Consider the following 20,942-nt stretch of genomic DNA (forward strand, 5'->3'; position numbering starts at 1 on the left):
ATATCAATGAAGTAGAAAGTACATACTCAAAGAACACTAAACTGTATTATAAATTAAACACATCCACGCTTATTAGAAAGAGTCCATCACATGAATTCTCATTTACTAACACAAATCATTTCATTACCGCTAGCTTACTGCAATGAACTAGTGGAAGGATAACATTGTCAATTCACAAATTCAAACACGTCCTGAGCAAGGGCACTCTGCAGCCTCAGACTGGAGGACCTGGCCCTCGCGTGTCCTACTTCAGCAACAGCATGTTCTGCACTCGAGGACTCATAAAGACCACAGGAACTTTGCATGGAACTTCAGTGCTAAACACTATTTTAATAATCACCAATACTGGGCTGGAGAGATGGCTCAGTGGTTAAGAGCACTGACTGTTCTTCCTCAGGTCCTGAGTTCAATTCCCAGCAACCACATGGTGGCTCACAACCATCTGTAATAGGATCTGACTCTCTCTTCTGGTGTACTCACATACATAAAAAATAAATAAATCTTTAAAAAAAATAATAATCACCAATACTTTGCAAAGTTATATTAAATTCTCTAACAATAGAAAGAAGGGACTGGTGAGACGGCTCAGTGGTTAAGAACACTGGCTGTTCCTCCAGAGGACCCGGGTTCAATTCCCAGCACCCACATGGGAGCTCACAACTGTAACTCCAGTTCCAGAGGACCAGACATCATCTTCTGTCCCCTACAGGCACGTGGCACAAACATGCAGGAAGTCAAACATTCATATACATAAAAGAAAAGTAAATCAACACTTAAAAAGCCTTGAACCAATTAAAAGTAATTCTCATCTTCCTTGAATTAAGATAAAAAAAAATTTTAAATTTAAAGAAACCCAAATAATCTGACATTCCCATTGCTCTTGCAGAATATTTAATCATACAACAGTCATCTGTAGCTTCACTTCATAATTAATACTCCAGCAACTTAGGCCTTTAGTGTTTGGCTATCTTAAATTCAATTTGCACAGTGTGAATTTCAGCAAGCATACTGGTTTTCAAACATTTACTTATGCAATCAATAATTCTGACCTAAAACAACTGCATTTATAGGTACACGGGACAAGACAGATTATTATGTATTATTTTTTTATTTTTAAAAAATAAAGTTGGAATTTACTCGGAAAACTATTTTAGGCACTGGAGAGATGGCTCTGCAGTTAAGAGCCTACTGCTGCTCTTCCAAGGACCAGGGTTCAGTTCCCAGCACCTGCACGGTGGCTCACAAATGTCTGTAACTCCAGTTCCAGGGGGCTCCAAAGACCTCCTCCTGCCTCTGCAGGTACCAGGCACATATATATTGCACATTTATGCATGCAGGCAAAATACTCATATACGTAAAAAATAAATACTTTTAGAAAAAGATGTAAGCATGTGATCCCACTTGAAGTTCAAGGTTAGCCAAGCTACCGAGAGGGTGTGGGCTTCTAGACAGAGAACTGCCGGCCTCCTCACTCTGACTCTCAGTCGTCAGCAGGCTGCTGGGGAGTGACCGCTTGTCTGACAGTGTAACATGGGTGTTATTTGCCTTAATAACGTTCTCGCAGAATGCTGATTTAAGTACATGGACATAAACTCTGCAGCTCAAGCAGTGCTTAAAGGACTTCTTTGGTTGAGGGAAGCAACTGTTTGGGAAATGAAACCCAGCACACCTTGTGGTAGTTCACACTACCCTAACCTGTAGCTGACACCATGACACCGGCATCTCACTGGCGCTCATCAGCTCTACAGGATGCAGTATGGTTTGTCTGGTGTGTCCTGTCCTCCTCCAGACGAGAGGATGCTGAGTTACCGCACTGCCTTCACACTGAGCACTTTAGTTTTAAAATGTGGTCTCAGCCTCGGACATTCTCACCCTCCACGAGAAGCCGCCACACTGCCCAGCCCTCTTCTTCCACCCCTGGCAACCACTAGTCTGCTGTTTCCCTCTACTGGTCTTTCATATAGAAGGAATTACTTAGTGAAAAAACTCTACTTCTCATTTTAGTTGATTTTTGTTTTCTGTTGTTTTTTGAGGCAAGGGTCTCGGGTAGCCCAGACTGTCCTTGAACTCATTAACGATGGTCCTGCTCCTGCTCCTGCTCCTGCTCCTGCTCCTGCTCCTGCTCCTGCTCCTGCTCCTGCTCCTGCCTCCCAAGTGCTGGGATGACACACGCACATGCCTGGCTCCTAAGAGTTTACATACCTGATGCATTTCTCCAGGTCTCTCTCTGTCAGTGGGAATCTTAAGACCTCAGCACACTGTAGTGCTGAGACCCTTGTCAAACTCTCCCCATTCCCCTGTACAGAGCACCAGTGCTGCCCTCCCCCACCCTGGCCTGACAGTGTTAGGAGCTCACTCCACCCACCATTCTGATTTGTAATACTTTAAAAGTCTGCTTGAACGGACACCATCAACTTCCTGTCATCAGTAACTATAATCTCATATTTGGTTCTTTCACCACAGCCCCACATATCCATGTTCAATTACTAATTAACAGTTACTGTCATTTCTATGGAGAAACCCATACTTCACGTGCTTGGTACAACCTTCTGTGTTTATTTGTTTGGCAAAAATAGTATCCTTGCTTTCTAAAAACAAACAAACAAAAACTATTTTCATTAAGGAAGTCCACCACGAACACATTAACATTCTAGCATATCAAATCAACTTCACATTTCTATTGTTTGTTCCTTTAGTTAAATCTGTTTAACTTTCAAGTGAGTATATAGCTTAGATTTTAAAAGATTACAAAATAACTTCATTGTGGAAATTCATTAAAGAAATCAGTTCATTTGAAGTCAGGTCTCTCTCTCTCTCTCTCTCTCTCTCTCTCTCTCTCTCTGTGTGTGTGTGTGTGTGTGTGTGTGTGTGTGTGTGTGTGTGTGTGTGTGTTGATGCGGATAATGGAACTCTAACACACTGACACTGGACACAGAGCACAGGGCCTTTGCATATGCTAGCCAAGCACACCCTACCACTTAGTTACACTGAAGCTCCTTTAATATTCTTGATAAGATTTTACCTAGATTTAATCTGTTTAACTAGAATAATAACAATTACAGAAATTTATTTTGCCTTAACAGACAAATGCTATGCTCTATTTAATGACTTGTCATGGTATTCTAGTTACCCTTAGCAAAGCCCTCCTTTTTAAACGTGTTTTTAATGTGTGAATACTTTTGCCTGCATGTATGTCTAAGTGCCCTGTGCATGCCTGATCCTCAAGGAAGCCAAAAGAGCATATTAAATCCTTTGGAACTAGAGTCACAATTTTTGGAAGCTGTTCTGGGTGTGGGACTTGAACATGGGTCCTCTGGAAGAGCACCAAGTACTCTTGATGATCCATCTTTCCAGTCTCCCTTAGCCCCTTTTTAAAAGATTTTAACAACTGCAGGTGAGGAGGGTCACTATGAATTTGGTCATTCTAAACACTTGACAACATGGGTAAGTCAACAGTTATTTGGGTTTCAAGTGTAATACAGAATTGACATTTACCTCAAAAAATAATACTGTAATTAAAACCATATTCTGTGATCAAATGTTCCTCATAAACCACATATCTGTAACAAAAACAATCTTGGCCATGGTCCTCTGTCCCCAACTGTCCTATTCGTTGCCCTTTTCTTCAGTAAAACACAACTAACACATTCTAAATAAAGCAAAGCAAGAAGCAAGAGACTCACAGCAACACGTTCCACAGAGTTCAGTAAGCCCAAGGCATGAACACCCACTGCTCTGGGCTCTTAAGTCCATGCTTTATGACCTAAAAATCCATGTTTGTATTCATGTAACCAGAGTCAGGCCAGAGAACCAATCCTAAGAGCTCGTTGTGCTTCCCTCAATCTCTGCATTATTATCTCTGGTGCTGTGAATAGGAATGGCCTCCAGAGGCTCGGAAACTTGATTGCTTGATCACCAGGGAGTGACACTATTAGGAGATGTGGCCTTGGTGGCTTTGAGTTTCAAATGCTCAAACCAGTCCCAGTGTCCCCTCTGCCTATTGCTGGGAGTCCAGATGTAGAACTCTCAGCTACTTCATCAGCACTGTGACTGCCGGCCTGCTGCAGTGCTTCTGATACAACGATAATGGACTAAACCTCTGAAATGTAAGCCAGCCTCAGTTAAATGCTTTTCTATATAAGTCACTTTGGTGCCTCTTCACAGCAACAGAAACCCTATTTGGTAAAGTTAAATAAAGAGTAACACTTGGGCCAGACATAGAGGCTCACACTTTTAATTCCAGCACGTGGGAGGCAGAGGCAAGCAGATCTGAGTCTGAGGCCACCCTGCACTGCAAAATGAGTTCCGAGACAGCCAGGGATACACAGAGAAACCCTGTCTCGAAAAAACAAAAACACAAAATAATAATAATTATAATATAAAAATAAAATGGGACAACCATGTTAAAAAATATAGCCTTAAGCACTTCAGTATTTTCTAATACTAGACCATTAAAAGTTTATATTCTTTTCACTGCTCTTTTAGGTTATGATGAATTTGTTGGTTTCTAGACTAGAAAATAGGTTCTAGACAAATAGTGCCTGGTCTCTCCTGAGCTGGAGTAAGTATGACAGTCCAATTATAGCTTCAGTGCATTAGCAACAGGAGTCATCCCACAGGACTAACTACCCAATGGTTCTCTGAAGTGGGCCGGAAGGACTAGTCTGATGCCAGCCTCTTACCTTGTGGTAGAACAGAAACAAAGAGAGAAAGGCAGTAGGCTTCATCAAAACCACACCATTGCAAAAGCATCTCACTCAGGGGTGCACTAATGGGCACAGCTAAGCAGCATGCAGAGGGAACAGGTAAATAAAGAGACTGCTGTTCATGATCTGACGTGCAGCTGGGTAACTGTAGCAAAGTTCAGAAAGGACTCAATAGTGACAAGCACAGCAGACAAAAGAGCTTTAAAAAGTTACCGCTGACGATCTGACTTGTATGTGGCTGTCAGCTCATCAAACATAGTGCTGTTCATTTCCATAAATGCTTTCAACACGTTGTACACCAGCGCCACAATAGCCCTGTGAGACAGAGAAGGAGAACGTACCCATTAGTCTTCACAATGGGGTGTTGAAGAGAAAAGCAGGACAGCTCTGGCATGAGTCAAGCCTCCTCTAGTATACATGCATATGAACTTTTACTGCGTTTTCCTTTGACAAGGTCGCTTACTTCTAATGTGCATCCAATCATCGTGACCCCACTACAACCTCTCTCCCAGTCTATTACCCTTACTGCCCCTATGAATCCCTTTCAGACATACATGTAGCATAGCATAGCATAGCACAGCACAGCACAGCACAGCATAGTGTGTAGCTGAGGATAACTTCAAGTCCTGATCCTCCTGCCTCCAGCTGTCTAGTGCTGAGATTATGGGCATGTATTAGCATACCTGGTTTCCTATTCCCTTTTATACAACTCATCTCCACAACAAGAGATTTGAGTTCTTTACTGTTCAATCTTCCTGAGGGATGGCAAAGTTAAAACCAAATTTGTTCTTCCAAATTATTGCTACCCAGAGCAGACGTGCTTATGGCCACTGCATAACAGAAGGTGAGTTTAAAATGAAACTGCTGTAAGGGTAGGGGAGATAGCTCAGGTAGATAGGGGTGTGTGTGTGTGTGTGTGTGTGTGTGTGTGTGTGTGTGTGTGTGTGTGTATGTGCGTGTGTGTATGCGCGCGCGTGTGTGTGTGTGTCTATCTGTCTGTCTGTCTTTCCAGCTGGTGGTGTGCACCCATAATCCCAGCACGTGGGAGGCAGAGGTAAGAAAGAGCATTGAGACCTTAAGGGCACTGTACATATGTGGGCTATATACATACGGATACTATCTTAAAGCAAAGAAACGACAGACAGAAGATAGACAGGCAGGCAGGCAGAACAGTTATACTGTATAAACAAGCACCAGTGGTTAAATAAAATTACTTTCAAAGTAATAATTAAAATCAGAAGCTGTTCCTGTGAAATGAATATATAAATCTCTTGTGCTCAAAGACAGGCTACTAAGTCCCTCCAAGCTGCTTTTCCAGTGTGGTTGCATCAGTCTGTCTGTCCGTCCCTGCTCACTCTTCTGCTGACCCAATGTTCATGATGAAAACTGTCGACTGGTGCCAGATGCTCTTGGCTATAGGGCACTACTCCACAGCTAAGACGCCAAGCCGCTGGACGATTCTTATCAAGCAGAACACACTCTTGGACAACGTGAGGACTGTGCTGTGACAGACATGATTCAGACGAGGCAAGAAAAGGTGTTTCCCTTCTCAAAACCTTCAAGGGTGCTTCTGTTTCGCAACAAGCTCCCCAATTTTACTAAGAAGGCATCTCTAGAGATGAGTGTCTGTGTTGGTGGGAATCTTTGTATTAGTGGGAGCTCTGGCGTCTGCTACTCAGCTTCTGCTTGGTGCCCAAAAGAAGGCAAACTTAAGCTAAGTCTCAAGAATGGCTTTCTCAGGCTGGAGAGATGGCTCAGCGGTTAAGAGCACCGACTGCTCTTCCTGAGGTCCTGAGTTCAATTCCCAGCAACCACATGGTGGCTCACAACCATCTGTAAAGGGCTCCAATGCCCTCTTCTGGTGTGTCTGAAGACAGCTACAGTGTACTCACATGCATTAAAAAAAAAAAAAAAAAAAAAGAGAGAGAGAGAGAATGGCTTTCTTCCCAAGGGTAGCACTGGAGAAGCACTGGATCCCACAGTTACTGACACTGTCCAGAGCTGCTCTCCAGAGAAAGTCTATACAACGGGACTTAATAGCTCTCTGTTCAAAGTTCTATTATTATAGGAAGTATTATAGTTAGAAAATTTTTAAAAAAATGTTATTTTACAACTCCATGCAAAAATTAAAAGACTGAATTATACGTAATAATTCTTCAATGCCACGTAAACATTCCTTTATTGCATAGAGAAACATTCAAAGGCATCACAATATAAAACTTTAACTCTCCTGGGGCTAAATTAAACTTGTCCTTGAAGATTATAAAATTTATTCCCCTCTTCAAACTTTAACAACTGAACTGGCTGCTGAGAAATGGATCTTCCTGTCAAACGTAAATCTCTTCAGACCACTTCTTCACACCCCTCAGCATCTCCTGATGCTGCCCCTGGGGAAGACTCTCGTGAGACTCACTTCTTTTCTAGCCTGGTCTCTCTAGTACTGTTCCCCCAAAGACCTCATGCCTTTGCCCTCCTGAGCCCACAGGCTTCTGAACTGACAGGCACTTTTAACCCGTGTGTCTTTTTACATGGAAAACACCAGACCCCTGTCTGAAGGGACTTTCCCTATCACCACCTCTACCAAACTCCACTAAGATTCTACCTGAAGCCAGGTTCAGTCATTCCCCAGCACTCAGGAGGCTGAGGCAGGAGGATCATGAGTTTCAGGTCAGTATAGCCTATACAGTAAGATCCTGCCTTGAAGAAATTAACACATTTAGTTTGAGCCCTGTCAGCCCAGTTTAGGGCTCCAACACATTCCCAAAACACATCTGGCTACCTTCAGACAGGTCAGAAAGCCTCTCAAGTAAAAAGATATTTTAACTAAACAGTGCTATTTTGTTAAAATGTGTCTGTTTTTCAGAACCCCAAAGAGCACCCAATTCCAGAGAGATGTTTATCTTGTTATGTGAGCACCTTTAACAATGGCCACAGCATCTGGTGCACAGTGAGCTGCGAGACATTTTACTAATGAAAGTGGAAAAGGAAGGGACATGAGACCACACAGGAGAGGGAGGACAGGAGAGGGAGGGGAAGATGGAAGGAAACTGAAGACATACGGATTCCAATGCTCCTTTGAAATCCTATAAAGGCTGGAGAACATGATGGGAAGGATGACGTTCGAGTTTTCTTCTATCAAACTCATGATGTACTCATTATTCCAATAATAGAGTGCCCTTTCTGCCACCTTTAGGGAAGAAAAGGACAATTATTACACAAGTATAATCTTTTCAAACAAAAGTATTTTAAAAGGCTCTTTTTAAAAATCATTCAATGAAAAGTATAATTAAATATTAATAACTCTTTACATTTCCTAAGATTTATCTTTCAAGAAGTTGCGGGGTAGTTCATCAGTTTAGGGAAGAAAAGTTTTCTTGTTTTGTTGTTGTTCTTTTCTCCCCGCGTGGTAATTTCTCTTCTCTTTAAGTCTGTCTACACACCCCATCTATACCCACACCCTTCACTACACAGTTCCCACACACTGTCAGCTGGACTTTCGGAGCTGCTTGTCTGGCTTAGGTCTTGTTATGCTCTGGTTCTTAAGTTTCCCCAAAGGCTTATGTTCAAATGTTTTGTCTGCAGCCTGTGATGCTGCTGGGAAAGCTGTGGGCCTTCAAAGCTGGGGTCTGGCAGAGGAAGTGTCACTGGCTTATTCATTTGGATCCTGTCCTCTGTCCACAATATTCTAACTTTTTTTAAAAAAAAATTTTAAGGTTTATTTATTTATTTATTTCATATATGTGAGTACACTGTCACTATCTTCAGACACACCAGAAGAAGGCACCAGATCCCATTACAGATGGTTGTGAGCCACCATGTGGTTGCTGGGAATTGAACTGAGGTCTCCTGGAAGAGCAGTCAGAACTCTTAACCACTGAGCCACCTCTCCAGCCCCACAATACTCTAACTTCATCTGCTGAGCCTAAGTTCCTCATCTTGGACTTGATGGATTCAAATGGCTTCTTTTATTTATGTAAATTGAGAAATCGTGATTTAGAATGAAAAGAAACAAGATTGCACGCACTGACAGACTGAGAAACTGGAGCCTTTCCAGCCAAACCTCTTGGGAGGTTCAAATCACTGCTGATCACTGGTTACTGGCCCCTGAGCACTTAGACATACGTAGTCTTCAAGGACCACTACTACCTAGAAGCCACTATGCTGTGTCCACTCATACATCACTGCTCTTAATCTGTAACTTGTGCCATTACTCCAGGTGGGAAGTCACTGGCACAAGGTCACATGGCTAGCAAGTGGCACATGCAGCAGCCTGCTCTCAACTCTTCCCTGCCATCCCTAAAGATGGGATAACAGCTGGGAACAGAGCGCCTACAGTTCTATTTAATGGAAACTGTGATGGGGGCTGCGGAGCAGAAGGAACAACCTATACATACATACACAGGGGCTACCTAAGGTCACAGCGAAGAGTCGGTGTGCATGACTCCAGACTCCTGGCCTCCAGGACTGTGGGGAAATCAATCTCTGCTCTTAAAGCTATTTGGTCTGGAACATTCTGTTATGGCAACCTGAGCCTACCACACACTTTCCCACTTTCTTCTTTTGTGTTAAGTCAAACCCAGGGTCCAGCAAGTGCATCTACTGAAGCATCCTCAGCCTAACAAATTACCCGTTCTTTCTGAGTAGAGTACTCAGGAAGTTTCTCTGACATGCTCTTTGTGAAAGATCCTTGCCTCCACTACACTAAAGCGCCTAGTGAAAATACAAAACTAAACAGTCTGTATGTTTGAGCACTACAGATTTACTGCAATATGCACAGTCTCTATATGTTGTTCTGAACTTTTCCAGCATGGACACCTCACACAATGGTGGTCTATCTACTTTCCCCTTTGTTCGGTGTGGCCTAAGCACTAGCTTAATAAACTAGTTCACCTTTAGACTTAAAGCCAGGAACAGTCAGGGCCTCAACCTGACAGCTTACAGGACAGTCCACCATCAAATTAGAAGTGTGCTTTTGTGCTGTTGAACAGGATCTTCAAACGAGGGGCGGTATGACGAGTCTGCTGGATTTGTAAGATGGCCTTTTGGTAAGACAGCCACCAGATAAGATAAAGCACTGTGTTCAACTCTGGTCTCTCCTGTGTGGGTTTCACAGCACTGCAGTCAGGACCTCCTTGAAAACACCAAGCCCACCTTCCCTGCGTTCTCCCAAACAGCCACAAGGAGGCAGAGCAGGCTGTAGGAAGGTCGTGGGCTTTAGCGCTTTGTGCAATAAGCCACATTTAAAACAAAAATCCACTGACGCTCCCTTGTACACTTGGAACCTTGAGGAAGGCATGCACAGCCTCATCAAGTGTGGGATAGTTTGTGGGACAGCACACAGCTTCTCTTCCCTCCTCCTAAGGATTACTGACTACTATTCCTCATACACTGAAGAAACCCCAGCAGCTCACTTCATTTAATTTACCCAAATTAAGTTATTTTACAGGTTCCAGCTTTGGTAACACATGTCTTCTTGCAGGGTATTACGGGAATTGAGGTTAAGAGACAGAGACTGTTAGAGGCAGATGCTCAACATCAGGTAACAATTTGTTAACAAGTGGCAGGGGTTGGAGAGATGGCTGAGTCACTAAAAGAATGCGGACTGCCTTTTGCAGAGTATCCCTGCAACCACACTAACCAGCTCACAAGTACCTGAACCCCAGCACCAGGGGTCTGAGGTGCCTCTGGCCTCTGTGCACACTGCACTCATGTACACATACCCACAGACAAACACAGAATTAAAAATAAAACAGTAAATCTTTTTATTTGGGGGGGGGGGGGTCTTTTTTTTTCCCAGAGCTGGGGACCGAACCCAGGGCCTTGCGCTTGATAAGCAAGCACTCTACCACTGAGCTAAATCCCCAAACCCCAGTAAGTCTCTTTTTAAAAGTAGCTAATGTCCATGAAGTTAACCCCAATGGGTTCACACAGCACACACCACTCTGACTCCTGTTCTCTTTACTACTAACCTGAAAATGGGGGCTAGAAACACACTTGGCAATTTGTTTAAACAAAGGTTCTTGGATTTTAACAAATTGTGATGGTTCAATCACATCCAAGATTTCTTCCAGCTCCCCAAGGAACATGACCTACAAACAGGAACAAAACACAGAATATGAGATCCGCCACCACTAAGATGCCCACATGATCAACTTTGCTTACTATGTTGAGTGTATACAGAAAGGAAGAAACAACAACTGAGAAAACCAGACATTATTCTATTTGTTTTGGCCTGAGATGATGGCTCAGTGGGTAAGAGTGCTTGCTTATAAAAGCATGAAGACCTGAGTTCAAATCCCCACATCCATATTAAAAGACAGGCCAGGCCATCTGCATGGCCTGCAATCCCAAGTGCTATGGGGTGTTGAGACAGGAGCATTCCAGGGTTTGCTGGCTGCCAGCCTAGCTCCAAATGTATGACAGGTCTCTGTGACAAGAGTTCTTCTCTGGCCTCCATGTGCATACCCTATCCACTGCCATATACACAAAGAACTCAGCGCAGGGCCTTCTGTTAAAGCAAATGACTGGCCGCTCCCTCTTCAGGCCTTTGAAACTCTGTCCACGGCTAGCAACCAAGATAGTGAACACCCCCAACCAACCTCACTTTTTAAAATAATGGCTGAGACTCCTAAACAAATGTGCATTGGTCCCCACCACCACAATAGAACACAGTCACCTGTTTATACGCACACATGTGCACACACTCCTCTCTCTCCCTCTCCCTCTCTCCCTCCCCCTCCCTCTCCCTTGAGCACAGTGAATTTCATGGCCTCGTGGCTGTATGCAAAAAAAAAAAAAAAAAAAAAAAGCTTGAAGATCATACAATGGAGCAGAAAAATAGATTTAGACAGTTGTATAAACAGAATGAGAACTGATAATAAAGACATTACCTATGTATTCACTAAAGTAACATTAGGGAAGCCAACTAGGCAACTAAAATATGAAGGTGACACGTCTTTCGTATCTCAAGGTACAAAGGGCAGTACTGATTCCCTTTCCCTATGTTGTTAAGAAATGAGGTAACTGCTGAAGCTGTACTGACTAGGGCTGGATCCCAGCGGATGCAAGGAAGAGGCTCTTACTGTATCGTCCTATATACCCCATCCTTTATCAAGACACATACATTCTCTTGGGACATAAAGCTGACAGGTGGCCTCTGCTTACAGGCTAAGAGCAGGCTTCAGATCTGAGGTAGAGACAGTTAGCATCCATTCCAGCTACTGCTTAGGGACTCCCTCAACCACACGTGCTTAGGTGACTGTGTGTGTCTCATTCCTGGGTGTGTCAAGTTAATGGTGTGCTGTATATTGTGAGACTGTACAGTGTAAGCCCGCACCCATAGGACAATTTAACATGGGGGCTGAGCAGAAATCTATCTATAGTGGCAGCAAACCTTCCGTGCTATGCACAATCACTACAAAAGTGACCTCGATGGAGCTACGTAACTGGGCACAGGCGTGGTCAGGGTTACAGTGGTGAGAAGCCTAGGATTCAGAGTTCAGGAGGCAGGTTCTAGGCTATTGGCACACTAACATTCAGTGTGTCTGGATATGCTACTAAACTTCTTGAGGCCTCAGTTTTATCACTAGTCAAAGCCAAGAACACTGCCTGCCGTAGAACTACAGAACCAGGTTTAGATGAGGCAATGCGCATGTGTGCTTGGCCTCACAGTGAGAGAGAGCTTGGCAAAGCACTTCCTTCACTACTGACACTCTTTGATGCTACGTACTTACCTCTTTTTGACTGCATGTTTTAGGCCAAAATTTCATTAACCCCCTAATAACCTAAAAGAAAAAGGAAAAAAATGGGGCACTTAATGTTTGACATCATTTTAATGAAGATGTTTTTTTTCTTAAATTTTTTTCACATTATAGAAAGGGGGAAAAAAGCTTACTGGTTCTGTAAGGGAAGGGTCTTTCTCCAGAAACTGTACTATACAATACGCCAGCTGCACAAGAAGAAGAGAAAAGGACAGAGCATTAGCTCGGTACAATGAAAGGTGGACGCACACAGCACCTCACTTCTCCAAAGCATTCAGACTCTGTGTAACATCACAATCACTTCATTTGAACCCTCATGAAAAAAAAATGGAATCCAGCTATGTTGCCCAGGCTGGTCTTGAACTCCTAGACTCAACATAATTCTCCCACCTCAGTTTCCTGAGTAGCAGAGACTGTAGCTAAAAGCTATGTTTTTTCAAGTCAATGACAAAATAAAAGGCTCCAGAGGAATTGTGTTCTTAAAGAGCACTGAGACTAGATTTTGGAGGCTACTGAAAGGCAGGGACGCCTGAAAAGATCTCATAGACATTCAAGGCCAGGCTACCTCTCAAGCTTCAGTTTCTATGGGGAAGCAGGCATTTTGTGAAAACCTAGGCAAATGCCTATGGAGGAAACCTGAAAACAAGACTTCCTGAAGAGATCAAGGTTACACTTGCCAAAGTCAGAAACTGGGGAGTATTCCCAGTCTCAACAGGAATGCTTTCAAATAACCATGAAATGTCATACCCTGCTGCACAGACTAAAGAGAAGTTTTCTAAAGGGCTCTGAAAAATCCCTGAACAGGAAATTTGTCCTCTTAAAAACCAAAATTTTGATGGTGTGCTAAATCTGGAACATATGGACTAATTCTTTCCTCAAAATACAGAGTTTCACATTTAAGAAGGAACACTGCTTAGAAAAATGTGTTACATTTTAATGCAAACTCAAAAGAGAAGGGAGCCAGAGTCTTAGAACACTAAACATAAAAATATCACTACATCAATTGTGCCTTCCAGTGACAAGCTTACCATGCAACGAGTGTAGTGCTCACTCAGAACAGAAGTCACAGTGACGGTTACACAGGACCTGGTGTGTATCCATCTGGACTGAAACAACACACTCTACAGCCAGGGTGCTGAGATTATAGCTATGGGGACCACACCCCACACAATCTGATTTTTAAAGTAATGAGGGATTTATAAAGAGGATGATGTGAGATTATTGATAGGTTAACTACTTCAGAAAGAATCTGCAGTGCTGTGATAAAGCACAAGGGGGAAGGGGGCAGCTGACAGCCCAGGGCAAAGTGAGACAGGACTAAGTATTCAAGAACATTTAGCAATTTAGGCAAGGCTCAAAGACACCTCCCTCGCCCTAGCACACTCTTACATGCCTTATACGTTTACATCCATCCTACTACGGGCAATCTCTGAGGCAGGGAACCCTGTGAACATGAAGGTCTGCTATGAAATAACAGAGCAAAGCCCATTCCTACTTTAAAAATAGTTCCATGATTCTACTGTGCTGGTGGGTGGGGGTGGGGGGCCTGGGGGACATACTCTCATACTTTTCTCAGGGAGTATTTTTAACCTTTGACATACCTTTCCTTACCAAAAAAGAAGGAAGGAAGGAAGGGAGGGAGGGAGGGAGGGAGGGAGGGAGGGAGGGAGGGAGGGAGGGAGACACACAGACACACAGACAATATCCTAAGAAACACTAAGTCCACAAACTTTTCATTTTGTTTCAGAAGATATACTTAAAACTAGGTGTGGTGGCTCACCCTTGGAATCCCAGCACTCGGGAGGAAAAGGCAGAAGACTGCAAATTTACAGCAGTCTAGCCATGGGGGAGACTCTGTATCAAAAAAAGTTTTAATTGAAATTTCTACCTGGGCATGGAAGAGTGATAAACTCCGGACAGTGTGCAAAGGGATCAACACTTTCACCAGGAACTGTTTGTGTTCTGCCTTAAGTGGTAAAGCGAAGCCATTGATAATACTGGAAAAAGAAGAGAGAGGTTAGCAAGGGAATCCCACACACTGAACCCAGACGAGCTGTTGTTAGGAGCTGGCTAACGCTTAATTCATATTTGTCCAAAAACCATAGCCAGCCCCTCCCACTAATGAATTCAATGCTTTTTTTATTTACTTCAACAGAGATCATTTATTAAGCAGGAATTTTAATTTTAACAGAAGTAAATTTGATTGTGAACATCCAACAAACAGGCAGATGGTGCCCAAAGCTTCTTCTCAAGCCCTTGTTTTGTCCTCCCTCTGTTCCTCAGGAAAGTCGCCCACCAGCTAACTTTCTCTCACAACGGGAGCTGTCCATTTCCAGACCACCTTACTGGCCTATTCTTTAACATCCTTGCGGTCTCCAGACACCCGTTCTCTTCACTCTTGAAGCCTCTGTTAGCCTTGGGAGGTCACTGGAAGGAGGCAGGCAGAGCCCACCTTTCCCTCCTCTTATTGGAAGGAAAGACTAAGCAATCGCTCTGCCCAGCTACCTCATCTTGGCTCCACCTCCCAGGGCAGCAGCTGCTTACAGCTCCACACCTGGCCTGCTTTTCAGCAGACAGGAGAAGGACAGGTGGCTGACAAGCTAGGCCTAGAGAATAAGGTGTTTTGCTGTCATTGGCCTGATACCCAATTCTATCACTGAGTAAGTTCTGAGCTCCTTCAGGTCATTGTGGGAGTTAACAATAGGTAATTATGGAACAAGAACAAAGTTAGCCCTTTAGAGTCACTTGGGAAAACAGGCTAAGCACAGATGAGAGGGCAAGGTTCACAGAGCAGGAGCTCCAGGTCAGCCAGCATTCCCGCCTGCCCCCTGCACACGCCCTGCAGCATGAGGCGCACCTACAGCTGCAGCTAAGGCAAGCACGTACCTCCCTAGTATTTCCAGCAGTTCAGCCACACCATTGAAGTGCTCTGTTTCATAAACAAACCTGAGAAGAGAAAGAAGAGAGAAGAAAGGAGAGGGAGGAGTGGAAGGAGTAGGGAAGGGAGGGGGAAGAAGTTAGCACATTACCTTCAACTACTGAAGGTTTATCTAATGCTTTTACAAAAACATCAACTTTGCCCTCTTGCTTTCCCACCATCAACTTACCTTAGAAAAATATTGTTAATTTGTTTTCGGATAAATGCTCTAAGCCCGAGAAACTTGCCATAAATCCTGTGCAAGACTGTTTTTAAATAGTCCCGTTCTCGAGGGTCTTCACTGTCAAATAGCTCCAAAAGCTGTCGGGAACAACAGTAGAAGAGCAGGCTGTCAGAGCCGGTTTAGCAAAGAACTTAGAAATTCTAGTGCTCCTTATTTACAATCCCTCTGTTCCTTTCTCCCCTCTTCTGAAAGCTACTAAAAGTCATTCCCAATATGGAGTAGTCTTTGGGGAAGTCAGCTACACTGAGAAAAAGGGTTTATACACAGGAAAAGATCATGCTGCAGTAGCAATAACAGCCGATGCAGAGTTCATGTGATAAATAGACGACCGGTCTCTAAGCAATCTACATAGGTCGGTCCCTCTGTGAGGGAGTTCTATCCTTGTCTTACAGATAAGCAAACTGGAGCACAGAAAGCTTAAGTAACTTGCTGGTGATGTCACAGTGAGAAGCATCAGCACTGGGATGTGAACCCACCGAATGCCTAAAGTCCTCGCCCTTCAATACTGTGTGTCACTAACTCCTGGGCTTTTCAGTACAAACAGAAACATAAACTCAAGTCCCTCCTCTCTACCAGAGGCCCAAGAAGAAACAACCTAACCCAAAGCAGACACTGAAATCCCCAATGACCCCAGCAACATCGTCAGTCTAAACTGTCACCCAGTGTCACAGGGTGGACGTCTTGTCAAAGCAAACAGTACTATGCTGTGTGAATGGTATGATTTAGGTTTGGATCATTTACAACTGTAGCCACAGAATTCTGACAACATGGTCCCAAATCTCATGCCGTAAGAGAGAAAACAAGTTCAATCTTCAGAGAAGTAGCCGGGGCCACTTTGGATACGATATGATTCTTGTAAGAAATCCCAAAGTTCTTGTTTTGTAACACGTGTTCAAGAGATGGGAATAAAGCTCAATGACAGAGTGTTCTCGTTCTCTCTCTCTCTCTCTCTCTCTCTCTCTCTCTCTCTCTCTCTCTCTGTGTGTGTGTCTGTGTGTGTGTGAGTGTGCATGCATTTATATATAAGCATTATACATACTGCAAATACAAATGGACTCAAAATGGATAATCAACTTAAAGAGTAAATGATAAAGAAAACATAAGAAAAATCTTCACATCTCCAAATCAAGTGATTTTTTTTAAACTCTGACAAGAAATGAACAAAACAAAACAAAGCAAAATTAACTGAACTGAAAGCACTGTGGCTGGTTGCACCGTCCTGTAAGTATGTTTAAAATGAACTGGAGGGTGGGGAGATAGGGGCTACAGGGACGATTTCCATGTAAAAAGCTAGATGGTACATGCTTATGATCTCAGCACTGAGAAGAGGAGACAGAAAGACACATGGGCTCACTGGCCAGGCAACAGTGAGCTCCAGGCCCGTGACAGATACTGTCTTCAACAAAGGTGAATAGCACCCAACAAATGACTGATCACCAGCCTCCACATGCATGCACATACATGTGTACACACACCTGAACCCCCATAGGGGGGGGCTTTATGTTATATAAATTATAATTTGACAAACCTGCTAGTTTGTAAAAATGATACTGGGAAAATTTCTCTGAAAGAACAACAAACTTGGAAACCCTCCTGAACATTATTAATTTTAATATGTTCATGACAATTACAATAAAGTAAACCAACTCAGCATGCAAATAAGAGCTGCCTACCTTCATTCTCACAAAAGGCTACACATGCACTATTATATATATTTATACATAAATGAGTCCAAGCAATGGAGCTGAGTGACAGCAAAGGGGACAGTAATCACATGGACATCATTTGGTTTTATTTTTTTGTTTGATGAAAGACAAGTCGGGGCAAAATTTATTAACTAGAAATAAAGTAACTTCAAATATGGCAGGAAAGAAAAACTAAAGAATAGTCTGGACAGTGAACCAATACACAAGTTTGGCTTCACAGTGCTCATATTCATCATCTGTTCTGTTGTTCTAAGTTGAGTATTTTGAGTAAAATATTTACTGGTGCATACTGAGGGCTGGCCAATGGGCAAGGAGGTGCCAGGGATATAGTGATATGGAAGTCAGATATACGCTGCTTTCAGAGTCTAATGATGGATGAGAATAAACAAAGAGCACAAGTATTTCAAGATGCTGTACAAATGAATAATGGATCTGCCGACTCCACTTGGAAGAAGAATAGTAATAAAGACAGCTTCCAGGGAAAGTGACAGACAGACAGACAGACAGACAGACAGACAGACAGACACAGACACAGACACAGACACACACACACACACACACACACATACACACACACACACACACACGAACTGGGACAAGTGTTTACCAGCTTTTGTCACTATGACAAACGACTTATGATAAAGAATGTTGGGTGGTTGTTTTCTTTCCATCTCAAATTTGAAGTCTGATTGTCCAAATGGCATAGCATACATAGCTCACAGCAAGGGCTACCCTAGACCACACTGATAGGGGGTGATCAATTCTACAACAAGGAAGTGAGTACATTGCAACTCCAACCAGGAACAGAGAGAGAGACCGAGAGAGATTAGTGTCTTATAAGCCCTACCAAGAGTATGCCCCAAATGCCTTAGGGACCACCCACTCATCTCCACATCTTAAAAGTTCCTTCTCATTTCTCCGAACTATCACCTTGACTACCAACTGTCCAAATACAAAAGACTGTTGGTGAGGGGCAGGTTGGTGGGTTAAGGGGTTGTCACTAAATCACACCCAAACTAGTACAATGTTCCCAAGGAATATGGACGGAGTAGGCAAGGCAACAACAACCTGACAGATGACACTTAGCAATAACTGTCACATTTCTGCCCATTTAGCCATAAAATAAACAAGTATGTACTGAGGTCTTTCCTCATGCCATAGATGTCCTTGCGCCGGGCACACAGAGTGCTGGACAAACTTCCAGCTAACTATGAGAGGCAACCAGCAAGTTAACAATTTACTTGCACAGGAAAGCATTCTACTTAGAAAAAAAAAAGGGGGGGGGCATGTGGCTGTAACAGGCCAGAAAGGAGAAGGAGGGGATGTGTGCTTTGGACCCACTCATTATCTGTCTCTATGCAAGAGACACTCAAAATTACACAAGACATCTCACCCATCTACCGCCCTCCAGTCCTTGTTTATGGAAATAGTTAACCATTTGAAGTTCTATTTTTAATTGGGTTTCTACTTTAAGTGAAAGCTTAATGAATAATGTGCAACTAACATAAGAAGAGGCTCGTGGGGGTGGAATGTTAGCGAAATCTGAACCAACCTTGCTTCTTTATTGCTAATCTGAAGTTTAACAACTATACAATTAAACAAAGATTATTTAACTAAATATTTCATTAGGTTTTCAAAAAACAAACAAACAAAAGAAGAAAAAAGCTGTCTAGTGAGGACCTTTGCAGACCTGCTAAATGCACCGTGCTCTGCGACAAAGAAAGACGAGCTTCCATACTCAGCTGCGCCCTGCTGGCCTGTACAACAAAGTTCTGACAACATTATGCGGGGCTATGGCATATAGGACAAAGGGGAAGAGCAGGATGACTTCTGATTTCCACAACACCATTCTCCACATCCACAGATCATGTCATCCACCATACCACAAGCAACTTGTCAGAGAAAACCTGGAGTTTCCAAATTGACTATGTAGCAAAAATAGATACGTTAAGATGATGAATCCAACTTTAAAAAAAAAAAGTCTCCCTGAGTTTAGCAGAGGTAAAACTGTGTTAGGATTTAGAATGAAAATATAAACACCCGCCATGCCCTCCCACCTCACCCCCCCACACACACACACCTTACCTACCACACCCCCAACCCTCAGCAAAGGGGCCTGGAGAACAGAGCAGACTGTCAGACTTGTGTGGGTTTCCCAACTTGGAAAATGGACAAAAGTAGCAACCTCAGTTTCCTCTAGCTCCTTCTGCTAAGGGATTTCCCATCCTCCCAGCAGGGAGACATGCTAACAAGTTCCCACCAGAGAAGCCTCAGAGGCCTAAGAATGAAGGCATGAGCTAGATCTGATGGCCCAGGAATGAGAAGCACCCCCCAGAGCAGCTTCTGAGTTTGTAGTTGTCAATACCCTTCGCACCCCTGGGCGTTTCAGTGTTCTAAAGAGTTACTCTCTAAGCCTATTGAACATGACAAGTGTCCAGTCTCGATATCAAATACACTAAACGGAGAATTACTGAAGTAATAGGATTAACCGAAACCCTGCATACTTCAGTGAGGTCTTAGCCAGTACTCTTCTCTAAGCTCCCAGCTTGGCGGGTAAGGCAGAAGATCAGGAGGTCTTCTTTGAGGATCCTGGATCCTGAGAAAAGACCTATAGGCATAATAATATCTAGGGGTTCTCAGTAGACTGGCAAGTTCCTGCTCAATTATCCTCCTGTGAGCCACCCCCGCAGAGTGCCACAGCTGCGAACATAACTCGTGCACATGCCCTGCACCCACAGCACGGGCACTAAGTGGGTCTTGGTAGATGAGCAGGTAATGACGGTTACTATGAAGAACCAGCAGATAGCCTACCAAATGAGCAACTCTGAAGAAAAAAGAACAACGTAAGGAGCAGGGAAAACTTGCAAAAAAAAAAAAAAAAAAAAAGCTCAACATTCTCAGAGCTCCGCCTCCACCTGTATTAAGTTCCTGAAACAATCAAGAATGCCATACAACATTTAGAAAAAAAAAAGTTTTTGGAGTCAAAATGAGAAGAAAGTACACATCTTAAGCATGACCATAACAGTAAGTGGCAAAACCAGCACCTTGCCAGTCAGCAGGGGCATGTGGAGAAGAGAGCAGCTGGACGGCAGGTTCAGAAGCAGAGCAACCAACCAACCAGAAAGACGCAAGGACAGGAAAACAACCTGAAAAGCCAAACTATCTGAGAAGGAACTCAGTGCAATTTTCCCAAGGCACTGTGAGGTGGGGAGGGCATGCGTTCCTCTACAGATACAGCTCATGCACATGAAATGAAGGTCTCGAACGCTTCTAGATCTCTAAAACAGACAGCAAACAAGCTCTGTGCTCATTTTCTCAATACCAACCCTGGAAGCCATAAGTCAATGAGGCAATTCCTTAACAATCAGGATAGATTACCAAAACGATGTATGTGAATACTTAAGTGTACGTGTGAAATGTATGTAAATAGTAAAAACTGTTATCAGACAAGTCATCTCCAAGAATTCACATCTCATTCATGCTTTGCTAGGAAACATCAAGAGGTGAAGTGTAGCAAATGGGAGGAAGTTAAGTGAACAAATGCATGTCCCCAAAGAAAGGCAAAAGGAGCTCTCAGAATGAGGCTGTGTGCAGAGCTGGGAAAGCAAC

At 43.3% G+C, this 20,942-nt stretch overlaps 1 protein-coding gene across 16 annotated transcripts in view; it reads right to left on the reverse strand.

The window, feature by feature from the left end:
- The window catches only part of Ppp2r5e (protein phosphatase 2 regulatory subunit B', epsilon), a 149,604-nt gene that overhangs the window by 5,262 nt on the left and 123,400 nt on the right, over window positions 1-20,942 (reverse strand). For 14 of the 16 annotated variants that reach the window (NR_197772.1, XM_087552753.1, XM_087552756.1 and 11 more), the window contains 8 exon segments: window positions 4,920-5,021; window positions 7,766-7,893; window positions 10,676-10,795; window positions 12,440-12,490; window positions 12,601-12,654; window positions 14,355-14,463; window positions 15,353-15,412; window positions 15,574-15,704. Coding sequence is in view for 15 of the 16 variants with exons in the window: in XM_087552753.1 (XP_087408879.1) it covers window positions 4,920-5,021; window positions 7,766-7,893; window positions 10,676-10,795; window positions 12,440-12,490; window positions 12,601-12,654; window positions 14,355-14,463; window positions 15,353-15,412; window positions 15,574-15,704 (755 nt within the window). In the remaining variant the exon portion in view is untranslated. 16 annotated transcript variants of the gene reach the window in all.

Source organism: Rattus norvegicus, chromosome 6 (genome assembly GCF_021556685.1).
Source record: "Rattus norvegicus strain SHRSP/BbbUtx chromosome 6, alternate assembly SHRSP_T2T, whole genome shotgun sequence".
In the NCBI taxonomy this organism is placed as follows: Eukaryota; Metazoa; Chordata; class Mammalia; order Rodentia; family Muridae; genus Rattus; species Rattus norvegicus.